This window comes from Musca domestica, unplaced genomic scaffold (genome assembly GCF_030504385.1).
Source record: "Musca domestica strain aabys unplaced genomic scaffold, Musca_domestica.polishedcontigs.V.1.1 39, whole genome shotgun sequence".
Lineage (NCBI taxonomy): Eukaryota > Metazoa > Arthropoda > Insecta > Diptera > Muscidae > Musca > Musca domestica.
Window position 1 is genome coordinate 2954486 of NW_026712326.1, and position 27466 is coordinate 2981951.

The 27466-nt window shown below is 41.2% G+C and overlaps 1 protein-coding gene across 4 annotated transcripts in view; it reads left to right on the top strand.

Annotated features, from left to right (window-relative positions):
* Nucleotides 1-741: 741 nt before the first annotated feature.
* The window catches only part of LOC101889625 (phosphatidylinositol transfer protein beta isoform), a 48363-nt gene continuing 21638 nt past the window's right edge, over nucleotides 742-27466 (top strand). For 2 of the 4 annotated variants that reach the window (XM_005178152.4, XM_005178151.4), the window contains exons 1-2: nucleotides 742-872; nucleotides 1805-1991. In XM_005178152.4, coding sequence (XP_005178209.1) covers nucleotides 1975-1991 — 17 coding nt within the window. In that variant the 5' untranslated portion in view covers nucleotides 742-872; nucleotides 1805-1974. Of the gene's footprint in view, nucleotides 873-1582; nucleotides 1738-1804; nucleotides 1992-27466 lie in introns of those variants that run through there. The other 2 variants (XM_011292047.3, XM_011292045.3) reach the window with 2 other exon arrangements.

Genomic DNA, 27466 nt, shown 5'->3' on the forward strand with positions numbered 1-27466 from the left:
TATATGCAGCAAGTTGTTTTTATTTCTTTTTTAATATTTCCTCATTTTTTAATGAGTTAAATAGCGCAAAAAATGAATGAAATACCTGGATTTTCTCCCAAAAATATGATCCAAACAGTTCAATTGTTTCAATTTCACGGCTAAACTGATTAATAGCTTTAATGAAACCGCAATGTTCGTGTCTACCAATCTTTGGTTTTGAAAATATTTTATTTTCATTTTTCAAAACAATAAATTGGCAGAAGTCGGGCACACTTTGAAAAAAAATTTAATCAGCTGGTAGCTCTACCTTAAGGGTTAAAGCTGGGAATACATAAAGCGCTTATCTGGCTGGCTTCTTCGGAAGTGAACAAAGGAGCCTAGGACCAAAATCGAACTAAATAAACCTAAAACTCCTTTGTTCATCTACGAAGAAGCCAGCCGATGACTTAAGCCAGCCAGATAAACGCTTTATGTATTTCCAGCCTAAGTACATAAGAAGCTTGAAGTCATGGCTATGCATATTTTGTGACATTTCACAAAGGGATTACAGAGCCGCACTAAAATCCAGCCGTCGTTTTCCATTATAATTTGACATTAATATGCCTAGCCATGACTTCAAGCTTCTTATGTACTTAGCCCTTTACCTTTTTATTGTACCATTGATGGCACCTAGTTTTTTTTTTTATTATTTTGGGAAGTTATCATAAATCGTACGTCATACGCTCACATTTAGCTTTGGCCAATGGTGCTGTCAACAAAAAATGTCATTTTCGACAGAAACAATCGATTTTTTCAACTTTACATATTAGCAACACTGCCATAGTAGCATGTCAAATTCATTGGATATTTCGAGCGGTTAGAAGTACACACACAATAATCTGCAAATCGATGTAAGGAAAAAGAGTTAAAAGTGTAAAAATCAATGAAATAAAATATTAATTAAATTGAAATTAAGAAAAACATAAATTGCTCACTTGCGATTTAACGGGGTAAACGCAAAGTGTATGGTTTTTTTTTTCGATAGACGAAAAACAAGTATTTTTCTGTGTGTGTGACAACGAGATTGATAGTGGCAGAAAATACAAAAAAAAATTGCAATAGAAAAAAAGAAAAAATCACGGAAACGTACGTCATCAAAGCCACGACCAACGAACGAGAAGAAAAAAACAATTTTCGGCAATTCTTTCATTGAAGAGCTAAAAAAACCCGTACATAAAAATAATCCAATTGGATTTTTTCATTTCCAGTTGGAACTGTGTTTTTATGATTGCAAAGAAAAGGAGGAATATTGCTTTTTACATACATTAAAATTGGAAAAATTAAAGTTAGCGTTTTGACCCTTTTTGGTTGTGCATAATTTTTCGGTTATTTTTTGCCTTGTGCTGACTCCAAAATTTACTTTCATTTGCCAGCTCAGAGTTACTTGGCGACTTTCGCTCTCTTGGGGTTGCTCATTTAACAATTTATTCTCCCATTTATATATTTCCCCTTTTTTTCTTATAGTTTATTCTCCTTTTCCTATTTTTCTCTCTCTCTCTCTCCTAAAAACCCCCCATTAAAAAAAACAAAACACAAGAATACGCAAAAAACAGCAGCAACAAAAACAAGAACACAGAAAGTGAATGCTGCTGCTGCTCTGCAACGTTTCTAGTTGGTCAAATTGTTATCGTGTTATCGTCGTTATCGCTGTCATTGCAGACGCCGCTGTTACTGCTATCAGTGTGTCAAATTAAAGTAAAATCAACGGCAAAAAGTGTAAAATTATTATATTTTCTAATTATTCCATAAAAATAAAAGTGAAATTTTGTGTTTTTAAAACCAGCCAATCCCTTCAACCCCAAATCTTAAAGAAGAACAAGCGCAACAACAGAAATAAAACTACATCACAACAATAACAGCTACTACCTTACCAGGAAGAGAAAGAACAACACAAAACCAACAACAAATACCATTTAAAAGAAAGTACAAAAAAAAAAAAAGAGTTAAATCAAAATGCTGATTAAAGAATTGTGAGTATAAATATATACCGGAAATTTACTATATTCATAGAAATGTGTACAAATCTATGTAATTGTAAGAAAAACAAAAACAACTACGGCTGTTGTCAAAGTCAAAGTGCGAAAATGAGAGAATTATTGTTTTCCTTTCATCTGTTCTTTTTTTTTTTGGTTATGGAACAATGTCCTTTCTGCTTGCATAATATTGTCCCTACACTCACGTTTGTAGGTACAAAAAAGAAAGAATAAATTTGTGTATTGTGTGTTCTTATTTTACATCCTCTCTGGAATTTTGTTGTTGTTTATCGTTTTCTTTAATTGCTCTCTTGAATTACCGCTAAATCCTGATGTCGGCCTTTTTGGCAATAAATCGATTTTTGTTTTGCCGATTTTGGGGATCCTTTTTTGCAGTAATTGATAAAATTCGTAAAAAATTAAAGTATTTTTAAAACCTGGAGGCAGAGAGTTGGCAAAAGGAGCTAGAAAATGTCTATTTAATAAAAAAATAGATACGCTCCCAATAGATGCTCTGAAAAATGTAATAATGGGGCAAAACTTGTCCAAGCAAGCAAATGTTGCAACATCGCTTCCGGAATAAGAAAAAAAGTGAAAAATGTAAGGATTTAGGCAACGTACAGATTAGAATGTCGTTTTCGGAAGTGGAAGATATGCCCAGCAAAACGCAAGTTTTCTTATTTTTATAGGCTTTGGAAAATTTAACATTTACATGGCAACCCCAGTGCGGCTTCAAGTTCATTCGGCTCCTTATTATCAACAATATGAGTGATATCAAATATGACGAATTTTGACCCCAAATTTGGAGATTTTCTTCCCTGGGAAGAAAGGCCGAATAATTTAAAAACCTTGGATTCGCGAAGCAGTAGTTGGATATAAATCAGAGGAGAATATCTCAAGCCCCGGCCGATAGCCGCCTACTTTAAAAATCTTTGGCTCGCGAAGCAGGTTTTGGACATAATCCAGAGGAGAAAATCTCAAGCCCTTTGTTTTGGAAATTTGGAACCCTAAATTTCGGGAAGCATGTACCCACCTCCCGAAAATGTTTTGTTGTTGTAATCAGGGTACAACCTACCAATAACGACATTTTGAATATTTTATTTTGATTATTGCTTTAGAAATAGCAGAACTGTCAATTTTGGAGTGAAGACCAGCCAGAAGCTTTGAAAAAACTACCAATGCATCCAGAGAAAATCATCCGGACTTTTTCAAAGTGCTGCGAATCGTAACGGAGCTCCGAATGCTGAGTGCTACCGTGCGTTGATATAACTTTTTCCCCCCAAATGCAAGAGTTTCAGTTGCATGAACTGGGATTTCATAACTTGGCCGCCTAGATCGTGCGATTTAATGGATTTAGACTATTTTTTGTTGGGCTATGGTAAAGCTCATGGCTATACAGGCGAATTTGTTTCATTATTCACACATTGGAAGACAAATCTGGAGCTTTTTTGTGAGATCCTGACCGAAATTTCAGAAAGAGTATGGCAAAATTGGACTAAGCGAATGAACAATTTGAGACGCAATTGCCGTCAACATTTGCATTAAATATTCTCCAAACATTGTATTATATGGACCGTACTATCAAATCACATAAGGATTTCATGTATTTTACATGACGATACCTCTTGATATTCGGCATTCTCAATATTTAAGCCACATTTTCTAACGTATCTGTTTAGAAAGGGTAACGAAGTTAACTCCGGTGCCAGAACGTTTCTTATATTGGTCCATGTTATCTATATCCAGATACTTTAATACTTTTACCATTATTTAAAAATGATTTTTTCACCCATAGCTTCGACCTTGATTACTTGATTCTATATCTGTTAGATAAATCCGTGGCAAATACAGGCTTAGATATATCTCCCATATATATCTTTATCCGACTTCATCTTTATTTTCCACGAATTTCAAATTTACTAAAAATAAGTCGAATTTTGTAAGAACCGACTTGAAGCCGTAATATGTTTCTCATATCAATAATATCTAGTTCCAGGCATAACGTACAACCTAGAAATAACCTGAAACTTTGCTCAAAATCCTTCTAGAATTAGATAAAGCATCCACTTGTATCTCTTCATCGAATTTCATCAAATGTCTAATATAACTCGAAACTAGATGCATTTTAACACATGGAGCAGAATCCAGCATAAAATCAAGTCTTTCGCACTTGGTTTTTGTTGTTGTTGTATCATTAATACATGCAGATGATTGGAATCTGCTAATCTGGTTCGAGCTCCAGGTATAAGAATTCAGCTACCTTAATGAGCTGTAACCACAGATCTTCTGGAGTGAGTTGGGTAGGTTTGGCAGTGCAATATGTAACAATATGCACTTATGTACACGTTCGAACTTCGTGAAGATTGCTGCCATTCACTCTGAAAATTACAGATTGTTTATCACCTTTTTTGATGGCAATTTTTTAATAAATGACTATCATCCAAATTTTCCGCACTCGCTGAATTGAACTATTTGCTTTGTCAAGGTCCATTTGGTGCAATCGGCATGTGTGTAAATATTCCATTGGCAGCATTTAAAAAATTATTTAAGATTTATCAGGTGAAAGCTACGACCTGTACGAAAATAGCCGGGCTTTACATTGTTTTTGTTCTTCTTCGCCTTGGCCTTCCAGTATGTGTGTGATATAATAATAATTGTGGGTGGTGTGATTTTTGTTTTGTTCTTTCTTCCGTCTATTGTAATATTTGTAATGATTTTTTTAGTTTTTCTTTTTTGCAAAAGCATATGGGATATGGCCATATGGCTAGAGAGGATATATCTCATTTGATACGGCCAAAACGTGCCTCATCGAAACAACGGTTTTAGACCCTAGGTCTCTTTGGACCAAATCCATTTCAGGACATTTGGAGTCGATCTAGCGATGTTTGTCCGTCCGCCCGTCTCGATCCACTCCTTCTGGTACCTCCCACACAAAATGTTAACATTTTCAAAGAAAAAAATTGGATACACAGAAAAAAAGGACAATCCGATTTGGCTTCAACATTGCATATTCTAATATTTGTATCAGTGCTAGGTCAGGTGGGAAAATGGACAATATCGGTCCACTCCACCAAGTACCCCCCCACAAAGAGTCAACATTGAGAGCATCTGGTTCTCTTCAAATTACACACATCACAATATTTTTATTAACCCAAGGTCTGGTGTGAAGATGGAATGCATCGGTACACTCCTTCTGATACCTTCCCGACAAAGGGTCAAAAAAAGCCCAAAGAAAGCATCAAACTCTCTTCAAATTTTACACACACAAAGATTTTTGCTAATAAAAGATCTTGTGTGAATATGATATATATCTGCGAATCCCTTCTGGTACCTCACCCACAAAGGGTCACGATTTTTAATACTTTTGTCTCTCACAACTTGCGCAACAAACCAGAGATTCATTACGACAACCAGAAATCTGAGATGAATATGAAATTTATGATTTCGCATAAAATTGAATATAAGTGTTCGATTTTCTTGTAAAATCACATTTTCAATTTTTTCCACTTTTGACCAAAAGACTTAACTCTAAACTCGAATCTCGAAACATGACGTTCAATGGCCTTCTTTCCAAAAGGTGTATTTTTTTCATTAATTTCTATTTCCGTTACAAAAAACAATAGCCAGTCTTATCTGCTAAGCCCCTCCAAAAGAAACAATAATAAAAACAAATATTGTGTGCGCGACAATTATGGCGCGTACCATCCATCCACTTTCCTACCATTTGTTGTTGTTGTTTGTCAAATGCAAATACAAAATATAACTGCCTTTTTATTATTTTGACCATTTTGCATAGAGAGGCAATTGATTTTCGTACAACACGTGTCCGGGCTAATTGCCTAGACACGGCATAATGTAATGCTGATGTTGTTGTTGTAATTACCAATCGGCTAAGACTTGTGACCTATAGACCACGACCATTCGATGGGCTATTTGAAGGTTAAGTGTTTGCAATTTAAAAAAATATTAAATATAAACAACTTAAAAGATAATAATAAGTTACAAAATTAATTGGAAATGCCGTAATGAGATATAAATATATCTCATTTGTTTCAACTGATTTTATTCAAGAGATCAGTAGGATCAGTCCACGTTTCCTCGTTAAACGTGACTGATGTACTATAGTTCTATTTTTCTGGGGTTTGAGGCCAAAGTAATCAAAACATAACTGTTTCGATGTTCCTCATTAAGGTGGTCAATTGGACCACCTGTTCCGCTTTAGAGGGTCTCTAAACTATTTAAATTTACAGAAATGCTCTGCGAATAGGAATTTGATTTTTTATTTATTTTTAAGCCAAGCTAATGAAATATATTAAATTTTTTATAGTGAGACCACGTGACAGAGGCTGAGGACCCTATTTAACATCTCTTCATCCACTTAGATCCTGGTCTGCAGTCGAATTGGCCAGTCTAGGATCTGAATCAACTACCATTGAAGTCAATAACTCGGTTAAACCACCACTATGCCACTTCCTACAGGTTAATCACATACACTACTCTGGGAGAATCCAACAAAGATGCCTAGACGAAATGGGTTGTACCATTTCCCATACTCTCGGAAAAGAGAACAAAGTCGCTACTGTCATTGTTGAAACCTGATTTAAAACTTGTGGTGGGTATCATCACAGGTAACTGTAAGGTGAGGGCAATGACCTCGAAATGGGCTAGCGATGACACTGACTACTGTAGGATCTGTCAAGACGAAGAAGAAATTGAGACAGTCTAACACTTGCTCAGCACTCATTAACGCAAAGTTTATTGGGGAACTAGTGTTACATGACCTGTCTTCTTTTTCTAACACTGACCCTACAGTAATTCTTCAATTAGCCAGAAGATTCAAGTGGCTAAAGACGACACGGCAAATTCTTTAGCCGTGGATCATACTCTATAATTCTATCTTCACTCTCTTCCATCACCCATTCCTTTCTTTTACTATTCTTTCTAGGATGAACACAATGGACCAGTAGGTCTCCAGTAGGTTACCAAACGGTAACCGTGCGTCCTTTTACCTAACCTAGATCAGATTAAGGAGTACGCAACTGAAACTCGATATAGACTGTAAGATAGTGTGACTGGTTACAAATTATGTATAGGAGATCGACATGCATTGACGGTACCCTTTATTAAACAAATCGATTTCGATTTATAAATTGATGTTACTCCAAAAGGGTCGCAGTTCTACACTGTGTTAGAGGGCATTATATCCGCGGTCATATTTTTGTAACAACATGCAGAAAGCAACCGATTGATGATCTCCAAAGATTTACATTCTGAGCGGATTTATACATATCCGTCTGTCTGTCCGCCAGTCCATGTCGCATTTATTGTCAATTTAAGATAAAATTTAACACAGTTCAATGGTTGGACCCAAGGTCGAACTCTAGTAAATTCGATTACAGGACAAAATGCATAATAATATTCAGATATGGCTATAGCCCCCATGTATATTTTGCAGCCGGTTTGACTTTTAACCAACCTGAAAGATGTAATATGTTCCCAATATCCATGATATTTGGAAGAAGATATCAGATACACCCTAGCAATACCTACAAAATTTTTTGACAAAATCTTTTCAGATTTTAATGTATATCTTTATCCGATTCCAGGTTTATTGTGTCCCAAATTCATAATATAAAGCCAAATAGAATGAATATTAGTAAATACCACCGAATTTAAACCAGAAATAAGTATATGAAATAAGACGTGAAAAATTTTGTCGAAATTCGTCCAGATTTAGATATCGCTCCCACATATATCTTCACCAGATTTTACTTTTATTCTTCAACAAATGCGTAATGTAACACGAAATAAGATGAGATGGAGAAAAGAAGTTTGTTTATGAAATTTGGAATTTAAAATTCATTTCAAATATACCTATAGCTCCCATATACAGGGTGAGATAAAAACACTGCAACAAAGTCAAACGCCATACTTTTGAGCAAGGAAAAGAAAAGGAACAGTAAAAAAGCAATTTGGGATGAATTGTGGAAATGTAGCTGAAATTATGGATTTTGGTATTAAAATCACTGGAAATGTGAAATGTTTAGATAAGGGGCGAATTTGGAAATGGACACTGGAATGAAATGGGTACAAAAAGTATTAATTTGTTCTAAATTTTATGTAAATGTAGGAATAGATCTATACAGGGTGAAATAAAAAAAAGTAACAAAGTCAAAAGCCATAATTTTTACATTTTTTTTTAATTTTATTGAATGAAAGCAAACAATGTCGGATAAGAATAAGTGAAGATTTTAGAATAAGTTTAGATTGGTTCGAATTGGTTACCTTTAGCACGAATTATGGCGTTCACACGGCCAATGAAACCGTTACACGTTGCCCGAATGTTGTTCTGTGGTATTTTGGCCCTTTCCAGGCGAAGCGCTTGCTTGAGGTGATCGGCACTTTGGTATTTTTAGTGCCAATCTTGTTTTCCAAAATACTGCAGACATAATAGTCCAACGGATTGGTATCCGGAGATTCTGGTGGCCATTGTGCGCTAGAAATGCTGAGTGCGATGGTGCTGAGCCCAGTTGGAATGTCCAAGGTCTGTGGCCAAAATGTTTGAGTGCCCAAGGTTTTAATACACCCTCCAGAATATTTTCGCGATAATATTCGGCATTTATTCTGATGCCACGGTCGATTTATACGAGCGGAGAGCGATCATCGGCTATTATGGCGGCCCACTCCATTGCCGGCGCTTGAGTTCTGGTGGCCAACCGAAGGTGCACATTTTCAGCTGACTTCTTTGGCAAGTAAACACGATAATTTTGTTTGCTTACAAACTACTGGACAACGAATGTTTTCTCATCGGCGATCGGAGAAAACCAAATACGGCAGTTCACCACTTTCGGCCAAGCCAAGTAACTCTTTAACTCTTTTGAGTCTATTCTCCTTCTGTTGCGATGTAAGTTCTTGCACTTTTTGGAATTTAAATGGCTTTACCCCGCGCTCATTTTCAAAATTTGCCGAATGGAATATTGCGAGATCACAAGCTATATTTCGGCCACTGCGACGCGGGTTTCGATCAAGTCGCTTCTTTACTTTTCGAACCATTTCTGCTGATGTTGTTTTCTTCCATCCACTTCTTTGACGTTGGGCTACGCTACCAGTATCACGCTAACGAGCGATGGTAAGAGACACAAAAGATTTATTCACATTTAAATGCTGGTGTGCTCTAACGATAGCCACTTGTGGTTGGTCCAGCCAAATATAAAGAAATCACACTATCACGCTTGAATTCCATCACGAATAACTTTTTTTCTAGAAAATTCCCCCCCAAATGCTTTTGTACGCTTGTAAACAATATAATGAGCTTTCACTGGAATAATTTTAACAGCTGCCGGACGAGTGGCATGGAAATGACAGCAGTCTGAAGTTGGATGCAGTGTTGTCATCTCACCCTGTATGAAGAGAACCGCATGCTTATTTCGGATTTTATAATCATTTTTGTTATTCAAAACTTTGACCCTTTGTGGGGGAGATACCAGAAGCAATGGTCCGATCTCTACCATATTTTTAACAGATCTTGTATTAATGGAAATATAGATATGCACCAATTCTGAATAGAATTTGATGTTAATTTCGCGTTTTATGAGACTCACGGATATTCAAAATGATGACTCTGTGTGGCGAAATAACAGAACGAGTGGACCGATATATTCCATCTTCACGCCAGACTTTGGGTTAATAAAAATATTGTGATGTGCGTGATTTGAAGATAATCGGACTATTCCATCACATTTTATAACAGTTATAATTATTAAAAATGTTGAATGGAGTGGACCGACATTGTCCATTTTTGCATCTGACCTAGCACTGATGCAAATATTGGGATTGAATTATCCTTTCTGATAATGATATTCCGATGTACTAAGGTTCCTCCAAATCGGATACTCTCTTTGAGAGTTATCGTGCGCACCAGCCAGACAGACATATGGACGGATGAACATCTCTAGATCGACTCCAAATGTCCTGAAAGGGATTTGGTCGAAAGGAACCTAGGGTCTTAAATCATTATTACACGTTTGGCTGTATTAAATTATATATATCCTCTCTAGCCATATGGCAAGACCATTCATGGTATTCATTATAGATCAAACCTTAGATGCTTGACAGTGAAACAAAACACGAAACTTGCATGAGCTCCTTAAACCAGTGTTGCCAAAAAGACAGTAGCTGAAAAAATCGCCCTTTAGCAATGATTTTTGATACGAGAGGTCACATGCAATAAATTTAGAGGAAATCGATTCAGATTAGGATATGCAGCTACCATCAGGGACGTACACAGGTGGGGCATTGGGGCCGGGCCCTCTTCCGAATTTCCTGCCATATTTATTTTTAAATGCATTTATGTCTGCGTCTCTGGATCATAGCTCCATCCTATTTCTAATAAAAAGTATTCAATAACGGTCATAATTGGTATCATTCTCTATCCCAATATTGACGTAAATTTGCTACGAGTAGCTCTGATAATTATGCATAGTGGTGTAGGGTATTCCAAAGATGATCCCGCCCAACTTTACTTTTCATACTTTCTACCGGTTCAATTATGGAGCATTGTCACCATTCTGGATATACACATTTATGTTCTTTTATATAACAAATTATGCTCTAGGATTTACTAATGTCGAGGTGTGTTCTACCCAGCCCTCCATTCTTTTCTTAGCTTTCTTTAAAAAAAGAGAAATTCACAACATTTTCTTCCTTCTGGCTAAGAGCAGGCAGAATTGCTAAACGACGTCATGTCTTGGCGACGTCACCATTTTTTTCGCTTTTCTTTGCCGGTGGTCGGTCGATATTTGCTGGTAAAACCTAACAGAAAGACCTTGGATATAAAGAGCATAAAAAACGTTTTAACGTTTAACAACATTTTGTTGGTATTCCTCTGTATGTGTGTATGTATGTATGTATTACATACATAAATACATAAACACATACATACATAACATTTTTAATTATTTCTACGCCACGACATAGCAGCGACATTTCTAATTTGTAATTATTTATGTTTTCTGTATGTGTGTGTGCGCGCGTGTGTGTTTGTGTGCGTTTTCAGTGACATTTGCGCTTTAATGTTCATTTCTTGTTGCTGTTGCTGTCGTTGTTATTACTGTAATCTTTTATAGCAGCCCTCCTCCGTCCGTACCGTCCATATAGTTATTTTGATATCACATTTTGCAATTCGTTGCTGGCCCAAGAAGAAAAAAAACTTCAGTTCCAGACAAATGACTTTTTTTCGGAATTTTTATGTGTCTGCCTGTAAATTGGAGGGGGGAGAATAGTTCTGTGTTGCAAATGTTCCAATAAATTGCTGATAAGAAATTTTGTGTATTTTTCAAAACATTTTGCGATAGTAATTTTTAGTATTCTCTAATTGGACTGGCAGTTTGGAAGGTTATATTCTTTTACGGCAGATTGTAAATTATTTTTTATTTTGAATGGCATTTTCGAAACTAAAAATTTAATTGGAAACCATTTTTGAATAACTTGTGGTCCGACACCGACATTTTTCTGTGTGGAGGAATTGCATAAAAAAAAAAACATTGTCGTCCCCGATTTCCGTGTTCTCTCCCAGACGTACCAGTTCCGTTCGATTTAACACAAGAAAATTATAATGGCGAAAATTTGGCTTTTTTAGTAATGTTGGAACACCTTTTCGTCTATGCAGATATATCTTCAGATCGAAAGGTCATCCACACAGGAACTATTAAGGTAGTGTTATATAGCATTCAACATTTCTTGGCTGCTATCAGCCTGTAAACGCTTATTGACCTTAATATCATCATTAAACACATCCATGCCTCCATGTCCTCCATAAAGATTTCCTTGTATCGCCTCTGTCAAGATTTCTTTTACTTCCTTGAGATTCATCATCTTGTCTATAAATACTACTTGGGATTTCAGCTCATCTAAAGCGCCTCTATGGCTTTCAACTCGTCTAAAGCGACTCTCTGGCTTTCAGTTCGTCTATAGAGACTTCTTGGGAATTCAGCTCGATAGTAGGGATTCTTTGGGCCTTCAGCTCGGCTTAAAAGACTCTCTGGCCTTTAAGTCATCAATAGCCACTCCCTGGCCTTTAAGTCGTTAATACCGACTCCCTGGCCTTCAGTTCGTCTATGAAAAACTCCCAGGCATTCAACTCGTCTATGAAGGCTCCCTGGCCTCCAGCTCGTCAATGAAGGCTCCTTGGCCTTCAGCTCGTTAATGAAGACTCCCTGGCCTTCAACTCGTTTATAAAGGCCACCTGGCCTGCAGCACGTATTTATAGACTCCCTGGCCTGCAGATCGTCTATAGACACACCCTGGCTTCCAGGTCGTTTATAGCGACTTCCTGCCCTGCAGCTCATCTGAAACGACTCCCTGGCCTTTAGGTCGTCAATAGCGATTCCCTGGCCTGCAGCTTGTCCATAAAGACCCCCTGGCCTGCAGTTCATCTATAAAGACTTCCTGGCCTGCAGTTCATCTATAAAGACTCTCTGGCCTTCAGCTCGTCATAAAAACTCCCTGGCCAGCAACTCGTCTATAGAGACTCATTGGGCCTTCAGCTCGTCATAAAAACTCCCTGGCCAGCAGCTCGTCTATAAAGACTACCTGACCTTCAGCTCGTTTATAAAGACTCATGACAAGCAGCTCGCTTATAAAGACTCCCTGGCCAGCAGCTCGTCTATAAAGACTCCCTGGCCAGCAGCTCGTCTCTAGAGACTAATTGGGCCTTCAGCTCGATTATAGAGACTCCTTGTGCTTTCAGCTCGTCTATAGACACTCCTTGGGCTTTCAGCTCGTCTATAGAGACTCCTTGGGCCTTCAGCTCGATAATAGGGACTCCTTGGGCCTTCACCTCGTCTCTAGAGACTAATTGGGCTTTCAGCTCGTTTATAGTGACTCCTTGGGCCTTCAGCTCGTTTATAGAGACTCCTTGGGCCTTCAGCTCGTCTATAAAGCCTCCCTGGCCATCAGCTCGCCTATAAAGACTCCGTGACCAGCAGCTCGTCTATAGAGACTCTTTGGACCTTTAGGTCGTCTATAGAAACTCATCGGGCTTTCACCTCGTCCCTAGAGACTCCTTGGGCTTTCAGCTCGTCTATAGAGACTCATTGGGCTTTCACCTCGCCCCTAGGGACTCCTTGGGCCTTCAGCTCGATAATAGGGATTCCTCGGGCCTTCAGCTCGGCTTTAAAGACTCCTTGGACCTTCAGGTCGTCAACAGCGACTCCCTGGCCTTTAAGTCGTTAATACCGACTCTCTGGCCTTCAGCTCGTCTATGAAAACTCCCTGGCCTTCAGCTCGTCTATGAAGACTTCCTGGCCTTCAGCTCGTCCATAAAGACTCCCTGGCCTGCAGCTCCTCCATAAAGACTCCCTGGCCTGCAGCTCGTTTATAAAGACTCCCTGGCCTGCAGCTCGTTTATAAAGACTCTCTGGCAAGCAGCTCATTTATAAAGACTCCCTGGCCAGCAGCTCGTCTGTAAAGACTCCCTGACCAGGCAGTCTTTATAGACGAGTTGCGGGTCTATAAAGACTCCTCTAGTCTCCTGTTCGCCTATAAAGACTCCCTGGCCTCCTGCTATTCTATAAAGACTCCCTGGCCTCCTGCTCGTCTATAAAGACTCCCTGACCTCCTGCTTGTCGATAAAGACTCTCTGTTCTGCTGCTCGTCGGTCGCCCAAAAAGACATTTCTGGTCATTAAAAAAGAATCCCTTTTCGTCGTTCGTAGTGTTCATACTACTTTCAGCTCTGTTCTATAAAGAAGCCCTGGCACTTCAACTCTTCTAAATAGAACTCAGCTCGTCTTAAATCAGATAGAGCCTATAGCCTTGCATATCCCTCTCCCCGGGTATCCTTATAAATGTCAGTCTCATAGTATTATATTTCTCCTTAAAATGACACAAATTTGCGACATGACATAAGAAAATATTGATTTTATGCTGTAGCCGCAAAAAAAAAACAAACAACAACAAAAATCAATGGAAAAAGATAAATGTCGAAAACAGCAAAGGAAACCAACAATTGTTTGAAAAATCAAAGTAAAGAAGTAAAAAAAAATCCCAAGCTTATCAAATCAAAGTTTATTTTCAGTGATGTTGAGTATGGCAAAATAAAAACTCGTCTCTATTTCCTGGCACCAGTAGAACCAACACAACGGGCTAAGAGTTGAAGCAGGACGACGACCATGGGCTGACACTTGACATGATAAAATGTTAGTTTTGTTGGCCAAGTGGGACAACCTGTCAAGTGGTGTGCTTTTATGGAAGCCAAATGTTGTTACTTAAATTGGCCCAGAAGACCAGAGACGGGAGATAATTGAAATGAATTTGAAAATATAAATATTTTTTTTGAGAACATTTCCCCCCCAACCAATCAATTTGAGAATCGATTCATTTACCTCTTTTTCTTTGCTTGGCGTTTGATTTATTGGCCGGCCAATGCAACAACATTGTATTTGTAATTTTTGCAGATTATTGTTTTGCTTTATCGTTTAGTCATGTTGTATCACACCTTTTCCTCGCAATTTTATTGGCAAATTAAATTTTATTACATCATATTCTGTTGGGGGTAGGGAGGGTCATGAGGGTACCATTGGGGCTGGGGATTTTGTTACCATGCCTCGTTTTTTATTTATTTTGCTTTCTTTTCTTCAGCCCCCACATCTGGATTAGTCTTCTTCGAAAAGAAAAACGCCACCTCAAGTTTTCCTTTTCTTATTTTGTTATCATTCTTGGTTACCAAATGGGCCGATGGCGGGGTTTTTGCTATTGAGAGCGGAAGAAAGCCAGGGGTGTTGGCATTATTATTGCCGTCTATTCGTTTCTTAGCCATTAAAGCTGATTTCCTTATCGCCGTCATCATCGCCATCGTCATCACCATCTATCTTTAATGGCCCTAAATAGTTCTTTCATTGATTTATTTGTTGCAATTTTATTGAAAAGAAATTGAGAACCGTTTTGAGTGCCATAAGAGAGCAGTGGAAACGCTTGCGAATATCATAAATAGCTTTGTTAATATTTTGAAATTTATGAATTTATTTCAAGTATTTTATTGCAAGATTTTTAAGATATAGACGAGCTGAGGGCCAGGGAGTCTTTATAGATGAGATGAAGGCCAGGTATTTTTTGTAGACGTGCTAAAGGCCAGAGAGTCTAAACAGACGAGCTTAAGGCCAGCGAGTCTCTATAGACGAGCTGAAGGCCAGGGAGACTTTATAGACGAGATGAAGGCCAGCGAGATTATAGGCAGCTGAAGACCAGCGAGTCTCTATAGGCGAACTGAAGAGCAGCGAATCTCTATAGGCGAGTTGAAGACCAGCGAATCTCTATAGGCAAGTTGAAGGCCAGCGAATCTCTAAAGGCGAGCTGAAGGCCAGTGAGTCTCTATAGACACGCTAAAAGCCAACGAGTCTCTATAGACGAGCTATAGGACAGCGAGTCTCTATACTCGTGCTGAAGGCCAACGAATCTCTATAGGCGAGTTGAAGGCTAGCGAATCTCTATTGGCAAGTTGAAGGCCAGCGAATATCTAAAGGCGAGCTGAAGACCAGCGAGTCTCTATAGACACGCTAAAAGCCAACGAGACGAGCTATAGGACAGCGAGGTTCTATAGATGAGCTGGAGGCCAGAAAGTCGGTTTAGACGAGCTGAAGGTCTGAGGAGTCTCTATAGACGAGCTGAAGGCCCGAGGAGTCTCTATAAACGAGCTGAAGGCCGGAGGAGTCTCTATAGACGAGCTGGATGCCGGGGCGTCTCTATAGACGAGCTAAAGGCCAGGGAGTCTTTATAGACGAGCTGAAGGCCCGAGGAGACTTCATAGACGAACTGAAGGCCCGAGGAGTCTTTTATAGATGAATTGAAGGCAAACTGAATGCACGAGGAGTCCTTATAGACGAGCTGAAGGCCAGGGAGTCTTTATAGACGAGCTGAAGGCCCAAGGAGTCTTTATAGATGAGCTGAAGGCCAGCGAGTCTCTATAGACGAGCTGAAGAACAGGGAGTCTTTATAGACGAGCTGGAGGCCAGGGAGTCTATATTGACGAGCTGAAGGCCAGGGAGTCTTTATAGACGAGCTGAAGGCCAGGGAGTCTTTATAGACGAGCTGAAGGCCAGGGAGTCTTTATAGACGAGCTGAAGGACCTCCGAGTCTTTATAGACGAGCTGAAGGACCTCCGAGTCTTTATAGACGAGCTGAAGGACCTCCGAGTCTTTATAGACGAGCTGAAGGACCTCCGAGTCTTTATAGACGAGCTGAAGGTCAGGGAGTCTTTATAGATGATCTGAAGGCCAGGGAGTCGCTATAGACGAGCTGAAGTTCAGGGATTCAGGATAGACGAGCTGAATGCCAGTGAGTCTTTATAGACGAGCTGAAGGCCAGGGAGCCGGTATTGACGAAATGAAGGCCGAGGAGTTGGTATAAACGAGCTGAATGCCAGGGAGTCTTTATATAGACGAGCTGAAGGCCCGGGGATTCTTTATAGACGAGCTGAAGGACCTCCGAGTCTTTATAGACGAGCTGAAGGCCCGAGGAGTCTTTATAGACGGGCTGAAGGTCCGGGGAGTCTTTATTGACGAGCCGAAGGCCAGGGAATTTTTATAAAAGAGCTGAAGGCCCATTTTGTTCTGGGACAAGAATCCTGAAAAGATCACGACTATTGTTTATTGGTCCTGGTAGAAGAATATATATCTTTAAAAAATCCACGACTATATTCGGGAGTCAAAAATGTGCCTTAAGTATCAACGATTTTTTCTCTGTTGGTTTTTTTGAAAAAATTATTAAGCCGAACCTTTTTTGATGTGGAATTCAGGGCAATGATGTTTTTTTTTGCCTCAGAAATATTTCCTCATCTTGGGTTTTGTGTTTTCATCTTTTCTTCGAAACAAAAAAACAAAAAAGATACAAGAAAACTTTTTCTGTCAATATCATGTTTTCCTAGGATACATACACAAAGGAAATAATAAGTGTGTACATGTAAATATGTGATAACTGGTGGTGCTCCTTGCCATGCTGGAAGGTTTGTTTCCATGCATGCATATCCCTCTCCATTTACAGTCAACTTGAAAATTTGCTGCTTTTTTCGAATTTGTTTTTCTTTATTTTTTAGCCTCTACCAACAAACAAACAAGCCTCAAACCTGTCCCTACCCACTCCCTCCATCCATTTGTCCTCTAAATGCCTGTGGCAATGGTGGCAGTGGTTGGCGGACATGTGTTTATGGCTCTGTATTGGGTTTGGGTTTTGTCATTGGTTGCATGTCGAAGCGCGTTGCGGCTCTTTTAGGTGGCCTCCACTTTTTTTTTTGGTTTTTATTTCATGCTCTTGCTATTCGGTTCACATGACCGTTAAGAAGCGATTATCATATCAGCCACTAGAAAAACAATTCTCCACAATTGTCATCCTTACAGAAGAGGGGCAGGAGGGGGATGTCGACTCAGGTTTTCTGTTTTCACAGAATATGAAATTAGTTTTTCCAACAGAATTTTAATGGTTAAACCATTAATGCTGGCACATCCTCAAGCTGTTAAAATGAGAAATTGCGAAACAAAATCTCTCGGGGATTACAAGTGCAAAGATAAACCAAAAAACATCGCAGCTTCAAAATAAAGAAGGCAAAAAATTAAAATTTATTTCCTTTTTCATTTGCTCAACAATTTGTAAAAGAAACAAAAAGAAATGGTTAATTATGAAACCTTTTGAGGACGAGCTGAAGGGAGTCTTCTTAGGCGAGCTTAAGGCCCGGGAGTCTTTTTAGACGAGCTGAAGGTCAGGGAGTCTTTATAGGCGAGCTGGAGGCCAGGAAGTCTTTATGGACGAGCTGAAGGCCCGATAAGTCTCTATAGTCGAGCTAAAGTCTTTATAGACGAGCTAATTGCCAGGGAGTCGGTATAGACGAGCTGCAGGTCAGGGAGCCGGTATAGACGAGCTGAAGGCAGGGAGTCTCCATAGACGAGCTGAAGGCCAGGGAGTCTCCATAGACGAGCTGAAGGCCAGGGAGTCTCCATAGACGAGCTGAAGGCCAGGGAGTCTCCATAGACGAGCTGAAGGCCAGGGAGTCTCCATAGACGAGCTGAAGGCCAGGGAGTCTCCATAGACGAGCTGAAGGCCAGGGAGTCTCCATAGGCGAGCTGAAGGCCAGGGAGTCTCCATAGACGAGCTGAAGGCCAGGGAGTCTCCATAGACGAGCTGAAGGCCAGGGAGTCTTCATAGACGAGCTGAAGGCCAGGGAGTCTCCATAGACGAGCTGAAGGCCAGGGAGTCTCCATAGACGAGCTGAAGGCCAGGGAGTACTTATAGACGAACTGCAGGCCAGGGAGTCTCTATAGACGAGCTGCAGGCCAGGGAGTTTTTATATATGAGCTATACGGATATCTATAGACAAGCTGAAGGCCAGGGACAAGCTGAAGGCCAGGGACAAGCTGAAGGCCAGGGACAAGCTGAAGGCCAGGGACAAGCTGAAGGCCAGGGTGTCTTTATAGACGAGCTGATGGCCAATGAGTCTTTATGTGAAAGCCAGGGTGTCTCTATAGACAAGCTGAAGGCCAGGGAGTCTCTATAGACGAGCTGAAGACCAGAGAGTCTCTATAGACGAGCTGAAGTCCGGGAAGTCTCTATAGACGAGCTGAAGGCCCGAGTAGTATCTATAAACGAACTGGAGGCCAGGGAGTCTCTATAGAAGAGCTGAGGGACATCTGTCTACTTTTCGACCTACACGAAAAAAACAATTTCAATTTGTTTTAAATTGTAGTCTCCAGGTGATTTATTTGGAACAAGTATACAATAGGTTGTAAAGGGATTCTCTTAATCCGCCATGGATATACAGCTAATGCTTCATATGTTCGATTATTTCAGTATTCTTTCAGATAGTAATTGTAAAGCAGTAAAATCATTCGAATTTAATAATAAATCATTTAATCACCTATAAGAGACAAGAAGAATTACACTATAATATTATCACCAAAAAAAAAAAAAAAAAAACAAAACAATTCGAATCTAATCTAATCACTTGATTACACTTGGCGATAAGATTAGAAAAAACCAAATCCAACAGCAGAAACTTCTGGGAGAATAAAACAATGTTTTATGGCCACAATGACGGGGCTTTGGTAAATGAACTTTCTAGCGTGACTCTTTATCGCGGCACAAATATGTGTCATTACAAGGGTTTACGGCGAATTTGTGCAGCAATTACCGGGCCACAAATCACGTATGAACGTATCCTCTCTCCACTATCAAGCGAAAAAAAAGGTTTATTGCTGCAGAGAGATAATCTCGGTATTGGCAATGGGTGTCTGACTATTTCAGTTTGCAGTGGGGCAGACAGAGAGGGGAACAGATAGATTTCACTTGAATATTGACCATATCAGAATACCATTATGATTCAGTGCTATTGTTGTTGTTTTTTTTTCTTCGTCGAACACAATGCAAAAAGTAAAAGGGGGGAAGATAATAATTTATTTTTATTTCTTCATTATCACATCGTCGTCTGTTGTTTGGCGTTATTTCTATTTTTTTTTTTGTCGAGATTGCAAAATGATGAAAACGTACACACAATTTTTTTTGTTGCTTTTTGTTCGTACTTATGATTCATATCTCCCCCTGCCCAATTGAGTGTTAATCAATTGACTAATGACCCGTGATTTGAAATCAATATTTTTTTTTTTTATAAATTGTGAAATATTGTCAGTTGGCGGATACAAAAAGGGTTGGTCATCAATGCAGGATAAGAAAATGGAAAGAAATGAATTTTTATAGAAGAAGAATATCTAAGAAAAAGAGCTGATACAGGTTTTTTTTTTTTGAGTGGTAGAAGATGAGCGGGAGGGAATCCCCCAGATGAATTTAACTGAGTTTTTATAGACGGCCAGACGGGAATTTTTATGGAGGGCCAAAAGGGAGTCTTTATAGATGAGCTGCAAGCTCGGGAGTCTTTACAGACGAGCTGAAGGCCAGGAAGTCTCTATAGACGAGCTGAAGGCCAGGGAGTCTCTATAGACGAGCTGAAGGCCAGGGAGTCTCTATAGACGAGCTGAAGGCCAGGGAGTCTCTATAGACGAGCTGAAGGCCAGGAAGTCTCTATAGACGAGCTGAAGGCCAGGGAGTCTCTATAGACGAGCTGAAGGCAAGGGAGTCTCTATAGACGAGCTGAAGGCCAGGGAGTCTCTATAGACGAGCTGAAGGCCAGGGAGTCTCTATAGACGAGCTGAAGGCCAGGGAGTCTATATAGACGAGCTGAAGGCCAGGGAGTCTTTTTAGACGAACTGAAGGCCAGGGAGTCTTTATAGGCGAGCTGAAGGCTCGAGGACTCTTTATAGAGGAGCTGAAGGCTCGAGGAGTCTTTATAAACGAACTGAAGGCCAGGGAGTCTATTTAGACGAACTGAAGGCCCGAGGAGTCTTTATAGAAGAACTGACTAGTCTGAAGGCCATGGAGTCTCAATAAACGAGCTGAACGCCAGGAGTCTATATAGACGAGTCAGGGAGTCTATACAGAAAGATGAAGGCCAGGGAGTATATAGACGAGATGAAGGCCAGGGAGTATATAGACGAGATGAAGGCCAGGGAGTATATAGACGAGATGAAGGCCAGGGTGTCCTTTGTAGACGAGCTGAAGGCCAGGGAGTCGATATAGACGAGCTGAAGGCCAGGGAGTCGATATAGAAGAGCTGAAGGCCAAAGAGTCGATGTAGACCAGCGGAGGCTCTGAGACTCGATATAGACCAGCTGAGGCTCAGAGAGTCGATATAGACCAGCTGAGGCTCGGAGAGTCGATATAGACGAGCTGAGGCTCGGAGAGTCGATATAGACGAGCTGAGGCTCAGAGAGTTGGTATAGACGAGCTGAGGCTTAGAGAGACAATATAGACGAGCTAAGGGTTAGGGAGTCGGTGTAGACGAGCTGAGGACCAGGTCCAGGAAGTCTGTATTGACGATCTGAGGTCCAGGGAGTCTGTGTAGATGAGCTGAGGGACAGGAAGTTGATATAGACGAGCTGAACATCAGTGGCAGTAGGCAACATTTTTTTTCCAATCTGACCTGTCTCACAATTGGCATTCACAAACAGCATTTTCCCATTGTAAATTAAAGATTCACTTACAATAACTACTATTACTTAGCTAAATAATTTATTATTAACTGCGTGATTTTTGTGTATATGTATGTGTGTGTGCTTCAGTGGGGATTGCCTTAATGTCTATAATCAAATGTTTAATTTTTTCAAATTATCTGATAGACGACGGACAGCGCTTTGTCTTGGCAATTTTAATGAAAAGCGTTTTCAGTATTTTTTGTTGTTGTATAGACTTTGCTTGATTTCATGTCCGGCTGTTTCTGACAGCTAACTATTGGTGTAATTATCTTAATAGTCAATTTTAGTTAAATGTGAAATGACTTGATATTGTTTTTTTTATGTGGAAGAATAGAAACGACTCTCTTTCTACAAAGACTTTCTTCAGGTCATTCAAAAATAGCTGTTCTGCTCGTCTATTGAGACTCCTCGGGTCTTTAGCTCGTCTATAGAGACTTCTCGGGTCTTCAGCTCGTTTATAGAGACTCCTCGGGCCTTCAGCTCGTCTATAGAGACTCCTCAAGGCTTAAGCTTATCTATAAAGACTCTTCTGGCTTTAATAAAAAGGAATATCTTCTGGTGGCTATAAAGACTCTCTTCTGGTCATTAATAAATAGCGGCTCTGGTTGTATATAGAGACTATTTTCTGGTCGTCTATAGAGACTCCCTTCGGCTCGACTCCCTTTCTGCTCGTCTATAGAGACTCCCTGGTCTTCAGCTCGTCTATAGAGACTCACTGGTCTTCAGCTCGTCTATAGAGACTCCCTGGTCTTCAGCTCGTCTATAGAGACTCCCTGGCCTTCAGGTCGTCTATAGAGACTCCCTAGCCTTTAGCTCGTCTATAGAGACTCCCTAGCCTTTAGCTCGTCTATAGAGACTCCCTAGCCTTTAGCTCGTCTATGGAGACTCCCTAGCCTTTAGCTCGTCTATGGAGACTCCCTAGCCTTTAGCTCGTCTATGGAGACTCTCTAGCCTTTAGCTCGTCTATAGAGACTCCCTAGCCTTTAGCTCGTCTATAGAGACTCCCTAGCCTTTAGCTCGTCTATAGAGACTCCCTAGCATTTAGCTCGTCTATAGAGACTCCCTAGCCTTTAGCTCGTCTATAGAGACTCCCTAGCCTTTAGCTCGTCTATAGAGACTCCCTAGCCTTTAGCTCGTCTATGGAGACTCCCTAGCCTTTAGCTCGTCTATGGAGACTCTCTAGCCTTTAGCTCCTCTATAGAGACTCCCTAGCCTTTAGCTCGTCTATAGAGACTCCCTAGCCTTTAGCTCGTCTATAGAGACTCCCTAGCCTTTAGCTCGTCTATAGAGACTCCCTAGCCTTTAGCTCGTCTATGGAGACTCCCTAGCCTTTAGCTCGTCTATAGAGACTCCCTAGCCTTTAGCTCGTCTATAGAGACTCCCTAGCCTTTAGCTCGTCTATGGAGACTCCCTAGCCTTTAGCTCGTCTATGGAGACTCTCTAGCCTTTAGCTCGTCTATAGAGACTCCCTAGCCTTTAGCTCGTCTATAGAGACTCCCTAGCATTTAGCTCGTCTATAGAGACTCCCTAGCCTTTAGCTCGTCTATAGAGACTCCCTAGCCTTTAGCTCGTCTATAGAGACTCCCTAGCCTTTAGCTCGTCTATGGAGACTCCCTAGCCTTTAGCTCGTCTATAGAGACTCCCTAGCCTTTAGCTCGTCTATAGAGACTCCCTAGCCTTTAGCTCGTCTATGGAGACTCCCTAGCCTTTAGCTCGTCTATAGAGACTCCCTAGCCTTTAGCTCCTCTATAGAGACTCCCTAGCCTTTAGCTCGTCTATAGAGACTCCCTAGCCTTTAGCTCGTCTATAGAGACTCCCTAGCCTTTAGCTCGTCTATAGAGACTCCCTAGCCTTTAGCTCGTCTATGGAGACTCCCTAGCCTTTAGCTCGTCTATGGAGACTCCCTAGCCTTTAGCTCGTCTATGGAGACTCTCTAGCCTTTAGCTCGTCTATAGAGACTCCCTAGCCTTTAGCTCGTCTATAGACACTCCCTAGCCTTTAGCTCGTCTATAGAGACTCCCTAGCCTTTAGCTCGTCTATAGAGACTCCCTAGCCTTTAGCTCGTCTATAGAGACTCCCTGGCCTTCAGCTCGTCTATAGAGACTCCCTGGCCTTCAGCTCGTCTATAGAGACTCCCTGGCCTTCAGCTCGTCTATAGAGACTCCCTGGCCTTCAGCTCGTCTATAGAGACTCCCTGGCCTTCAGCTCGTCTATAGAGACTCCCTGGCCTTCAGCTCGTCTATAGAGACTCCCTGGCCTTCAGCTCGTCTATAGAGACTCCCTGGCCTTCAGCTCGTCTATAGAGATTCCCTTCTGCTCGTCGTCTATAGAGACTCCCATCTGCTCGTCGTCTATAGAGACTCCCTTTTGCTCATCGTCTATAGAGACTCCCTTCTGCTCGTCGTTTATAGAGACTCCCTTCTGCTCGTCGTCTATAGAGACTCCCTTCTGCTCGTCGTCTATAGAGACTCCCTTCTGCTCATCGTCTATAGAGACTCCCTTCTGCTCGTCGTCTATAGAGACTCTCTTCTGCTCTTCTATGAAGACTCCTTTCAGGTCGCTTATAGAAACTCCCTTTTGGTCGTCTATAGACTCCCATCAGGGCGCCTATATAGACTTCCATCAGGGCGCCTATATAGACCCCTATCAGGGCGCCTGTAGAGACTCACATCAGATCGCTTATAAAGACTTCCATCAGGTCGCCCATAAAGACTCCCATCGGGTCGCCTATAAAGACTTCTTTAATCTCGTCTATAAGGTCTGGATTTTGGTCTTCTATTAAGGCTTCCTTTTGCTCGTCTAGGAAGATTGCCTTCAGTTCGTCTGCAAAAATTCCTTCTCCCAACAAATTTAATTACAATTTTTCAATATGGCAACGGAAATCATGTATTTTCAAATTTTCCTCTTCATTGGCTGAAAATCTAGTGCAAAAAAAAGCAACAACCATTCAATACTGCATCATATCAATCATTACGTCTTCATGGATGTTGTAATTTACTATACTAAGAAAAAAAAAACAACAAATCTTCCGGCAATATGCCAATGAAAAATTAGGACAGAGAAGGAAGATTCGAGGAGACAAGTACCGTCAGTAATGAAAACCATTTGGAAAAGTAATAAAACAAAATTTTGAGAATTAAATTATGGCATTTAGATTTTGAACAGCGTCGACGGAAATCAAAGACCGTGGCAAAAACACACACACATATAAAAATCTAGATTCATTTTTTAATTTATTTATTTTTTTTTTTTGCTAATTTTATGATTGCAATGAACTTGAATCAATCGTCAACCTAACAACCAACCGGCCGGCCGGTTGGCTAGCTGGCTGGCTCGTGGATCTTGTCTGCCTTTACTGTCATACATAATAATAAAATCAATACCGAAAAACGCTTAACTTCATCGAATTTATGGCATTTTTCGGTGAATGGCCAGCCGGGATCAAATTGAAAAAAAAAAAAAAAAATAGAATAGAATACTAGTCATGTTTTTGTAAAGGTTAGAAGTAAAAAAAATACTCGATTGCTAGAGAATGATGCATGTCTCTCTCAACACGGAGCTCTCAATACGGAAATGGAGCTACGCATATTAAATGTGCTATAAGTCAAAGTTCCCTATATTACAACTTTTAATTTGACTAAATTCCAAAACAATAAAATAATTTAATAAGAAAAAAGAAAAACACACCTGATGTTTTGTTATTTGAACTCCGACAAACAAATACCCAGCCTAACTAAATACTCGTTCGTCCCATAACTGCCCATTCGATCACAGTCAACTAGTCCACATTCAAACAAATCGGACTATTGACCTTTAAATATATGTCTCAACAACTTTATATACGTGTGTGTGTCTGTGTTTGTGTATGCGTGTGCGATGGGGTTGAGAAACAATTAAAAAACGTGTGGATGGTGGTGGTGGTGGCGATAAAATAATGAAAACGTTTAAAGTTTCATTTTCAGTTAATTTACTCAAATGAATGACAGCGTTTGTTATAACAAAGTGTGTTTTTGTTGTTGTTGTTGTTGCTGTTTGAAATCGGAGTGCCGGCTGGCAGCGTACATTGAATATTATGAGGAATTTAAAAAAAAACTAACTTGGAAAAATGTTTGAAGAGATTAAAATTTTTACGCCTGTTGTCCTTCCTTCCTTCCTTTTGGTCGTCCATAAAGATCACTTTCCTTCGTTTATAGTTCCTTAGGCTCGTGTAGAGACTCTCTCTTCATCTCTTCTTTCGCTCGTTTATAGTCCCTTAGGTTCGTGTAGGGAGTCTTTCTTCTGATGATCTAAAAAGACCCCACTCAGGTCATCTTAAAAGACTCCCTTCGGTCCGACTATAAGGACTCACTTCTGGTCGTCCGTAAAGATTCCCAACGGCTCGTCCATAAGGTCTGCCTTTGTTTCGTCTATAGATACCTCCTTCTGGCCGCCTATGTAGAATAATTTTCACTCGTTTATAGTCGTCTATGGAGAGACTCCCTTCTGCTCGTCTACGGAGAGACTCCCTCCTGCTCGTCTTTGGAGAGATTCCCTTCTGCTCGTCTAAGGAGAGACTCCCTTCTGCTCGTCTATGGAGAGACTCCCTTGTGCTCGTCTATGGAGAGACTCCCTTCTGCTCGTCTACGGAGAGACTCCCTTCTGCTCGTCTATGGAGAGACTCCCTTCTGCTCGTCTACGGAGAGACTCCCTTCTGCTCGTCTATGGAGAGACTCCCTTCTGCTCGTCTACGGAGAGACTCCCTTCTGCTCGTCTATGGAGAGACTCCCTTCTGCTCGTCTACGGAGAGACTCCCTTCTGCTCGTCTATGGAGAGACTCCCTTCTGCTCGTCTATGGAGAGACTCCCTTCTGCTCGTCTATGGAGAGACTCCCTTCTGCTCGTCTATGGAGAGACTCCCTTCTGCTCGTCTATGGAGAGACTCCCTTCTGCTCGTCTATGGAGAGACTCCCTTCTGCTCGTCTATGGAGAGACTCCCTTCTGCTCGTCTATGGAGAGACTCCCTTCTGCTCGTCTATGGAGAGACTCCCTTCTGCTCGTCTATGGAGAGACTCCCTTCTGCTCGTCTATGGAGAGACTCCCTTCTGCTCGTCTATGGAGAGACTCCCTTCTGCTCGTCTATGGAGAGACTCCCTTCTGCTCGTCTATGGAGAGACTCCCTTCTGCTCGTCTATGGAGAGACTCCCTTCTGCTCGTCTATGGAGAGACTCCCTTCTGCTCGTCTATGGAGAGACTCCCTTCTGCTCGTCTATGGAGAGACTCCCTTCTGCTCGTCTATGGAGAGACTCCCTTCTGCTCGTCTAAGGAGAGACTCCCTTCTGCTCGTCTATGGAGAGACTCCCTTGTGCTCGTCTATGGAGAGACTCCCTTCTGCTCGTCTACGGAGAGACTCCCTTCTGCTCGTCTATGGAGAGACTCCCTTCTGCTCGTCTACGGAGAGACTCCCTTCTGCTCGTCTATGGAGAGACTCCCTTCTGCTCGTCTACGGAGAGACTCCCTTCTGCTCGTCTATGGAGAGACTCCCTTCTGCTCGTCTATGGAGAGACTCCCTTCTGCTCGTCTATGGAGACTCCCTTCTGCTCGTCTATGGAGACTCCCTTCTGCTCGTCTATGGAGACTCCCTTCTGCTCGACTATGGAGACTCCCTTCGGCTTGTCTATAGAGACTCCCTTCGGCTTGTCTATAGAGACTCCCTTCGGCTTGTCTATAGAGACTCCCTTCGGCTCGTCTATAGAGACTCCCTTCGGCTCGTCTATAGAGACTCCCTTCGGCTCGTCTATACAGATTTCCTTCGGCTCGTCTATACAGACTCGTCTATAGAGACTCTCTTCGGCTCGTCTATAGAGACTCCCTTCGGCTCGTCTATAGAGACTCCCTTCGGCTCGTCTATAGAGACTCCCTTCGGCTCGTCTATAGAGACTCCCTATGGCTCGTCTATAGAGACTCCCTTCGGCTCGTCTATAGAGACTCCCTTCGGCTTGTCTATAGAGACTCCCTTCGGCTTGTCTATAGAGACTCCCTTCGGCTTGTCTATAGAGACTCCCTTCGGCTCGTCTATAGAGACTCCCTTCGGCTCGTCTATAGAGACTCCCTTCGGCTCGTCTATACAGATTTTCTTCGGCTCGTCTATACAGACTCTCTTCGGCTCGTCTATAGAGACTCCCTTCGGCTCTGTAAAGACTCCACTCAGGTCATCTTCCTTCTGGTCGTCAATAATGACTCCCTTCTGCTCGTCTATATAGACTTCTGCTCGCCTACAGAGACTCCCTTCGCCTCGTCTATAGAGACTACCAACGACTTATCACTAAGGACTCCCTTCTGGTCGTCCATAAAAATTCCCAACGACTCGTCTATAAAGACTCCCTTTGGCTCCCTCCCTTCAATCGAAAAATATGTCAATAACTACCACA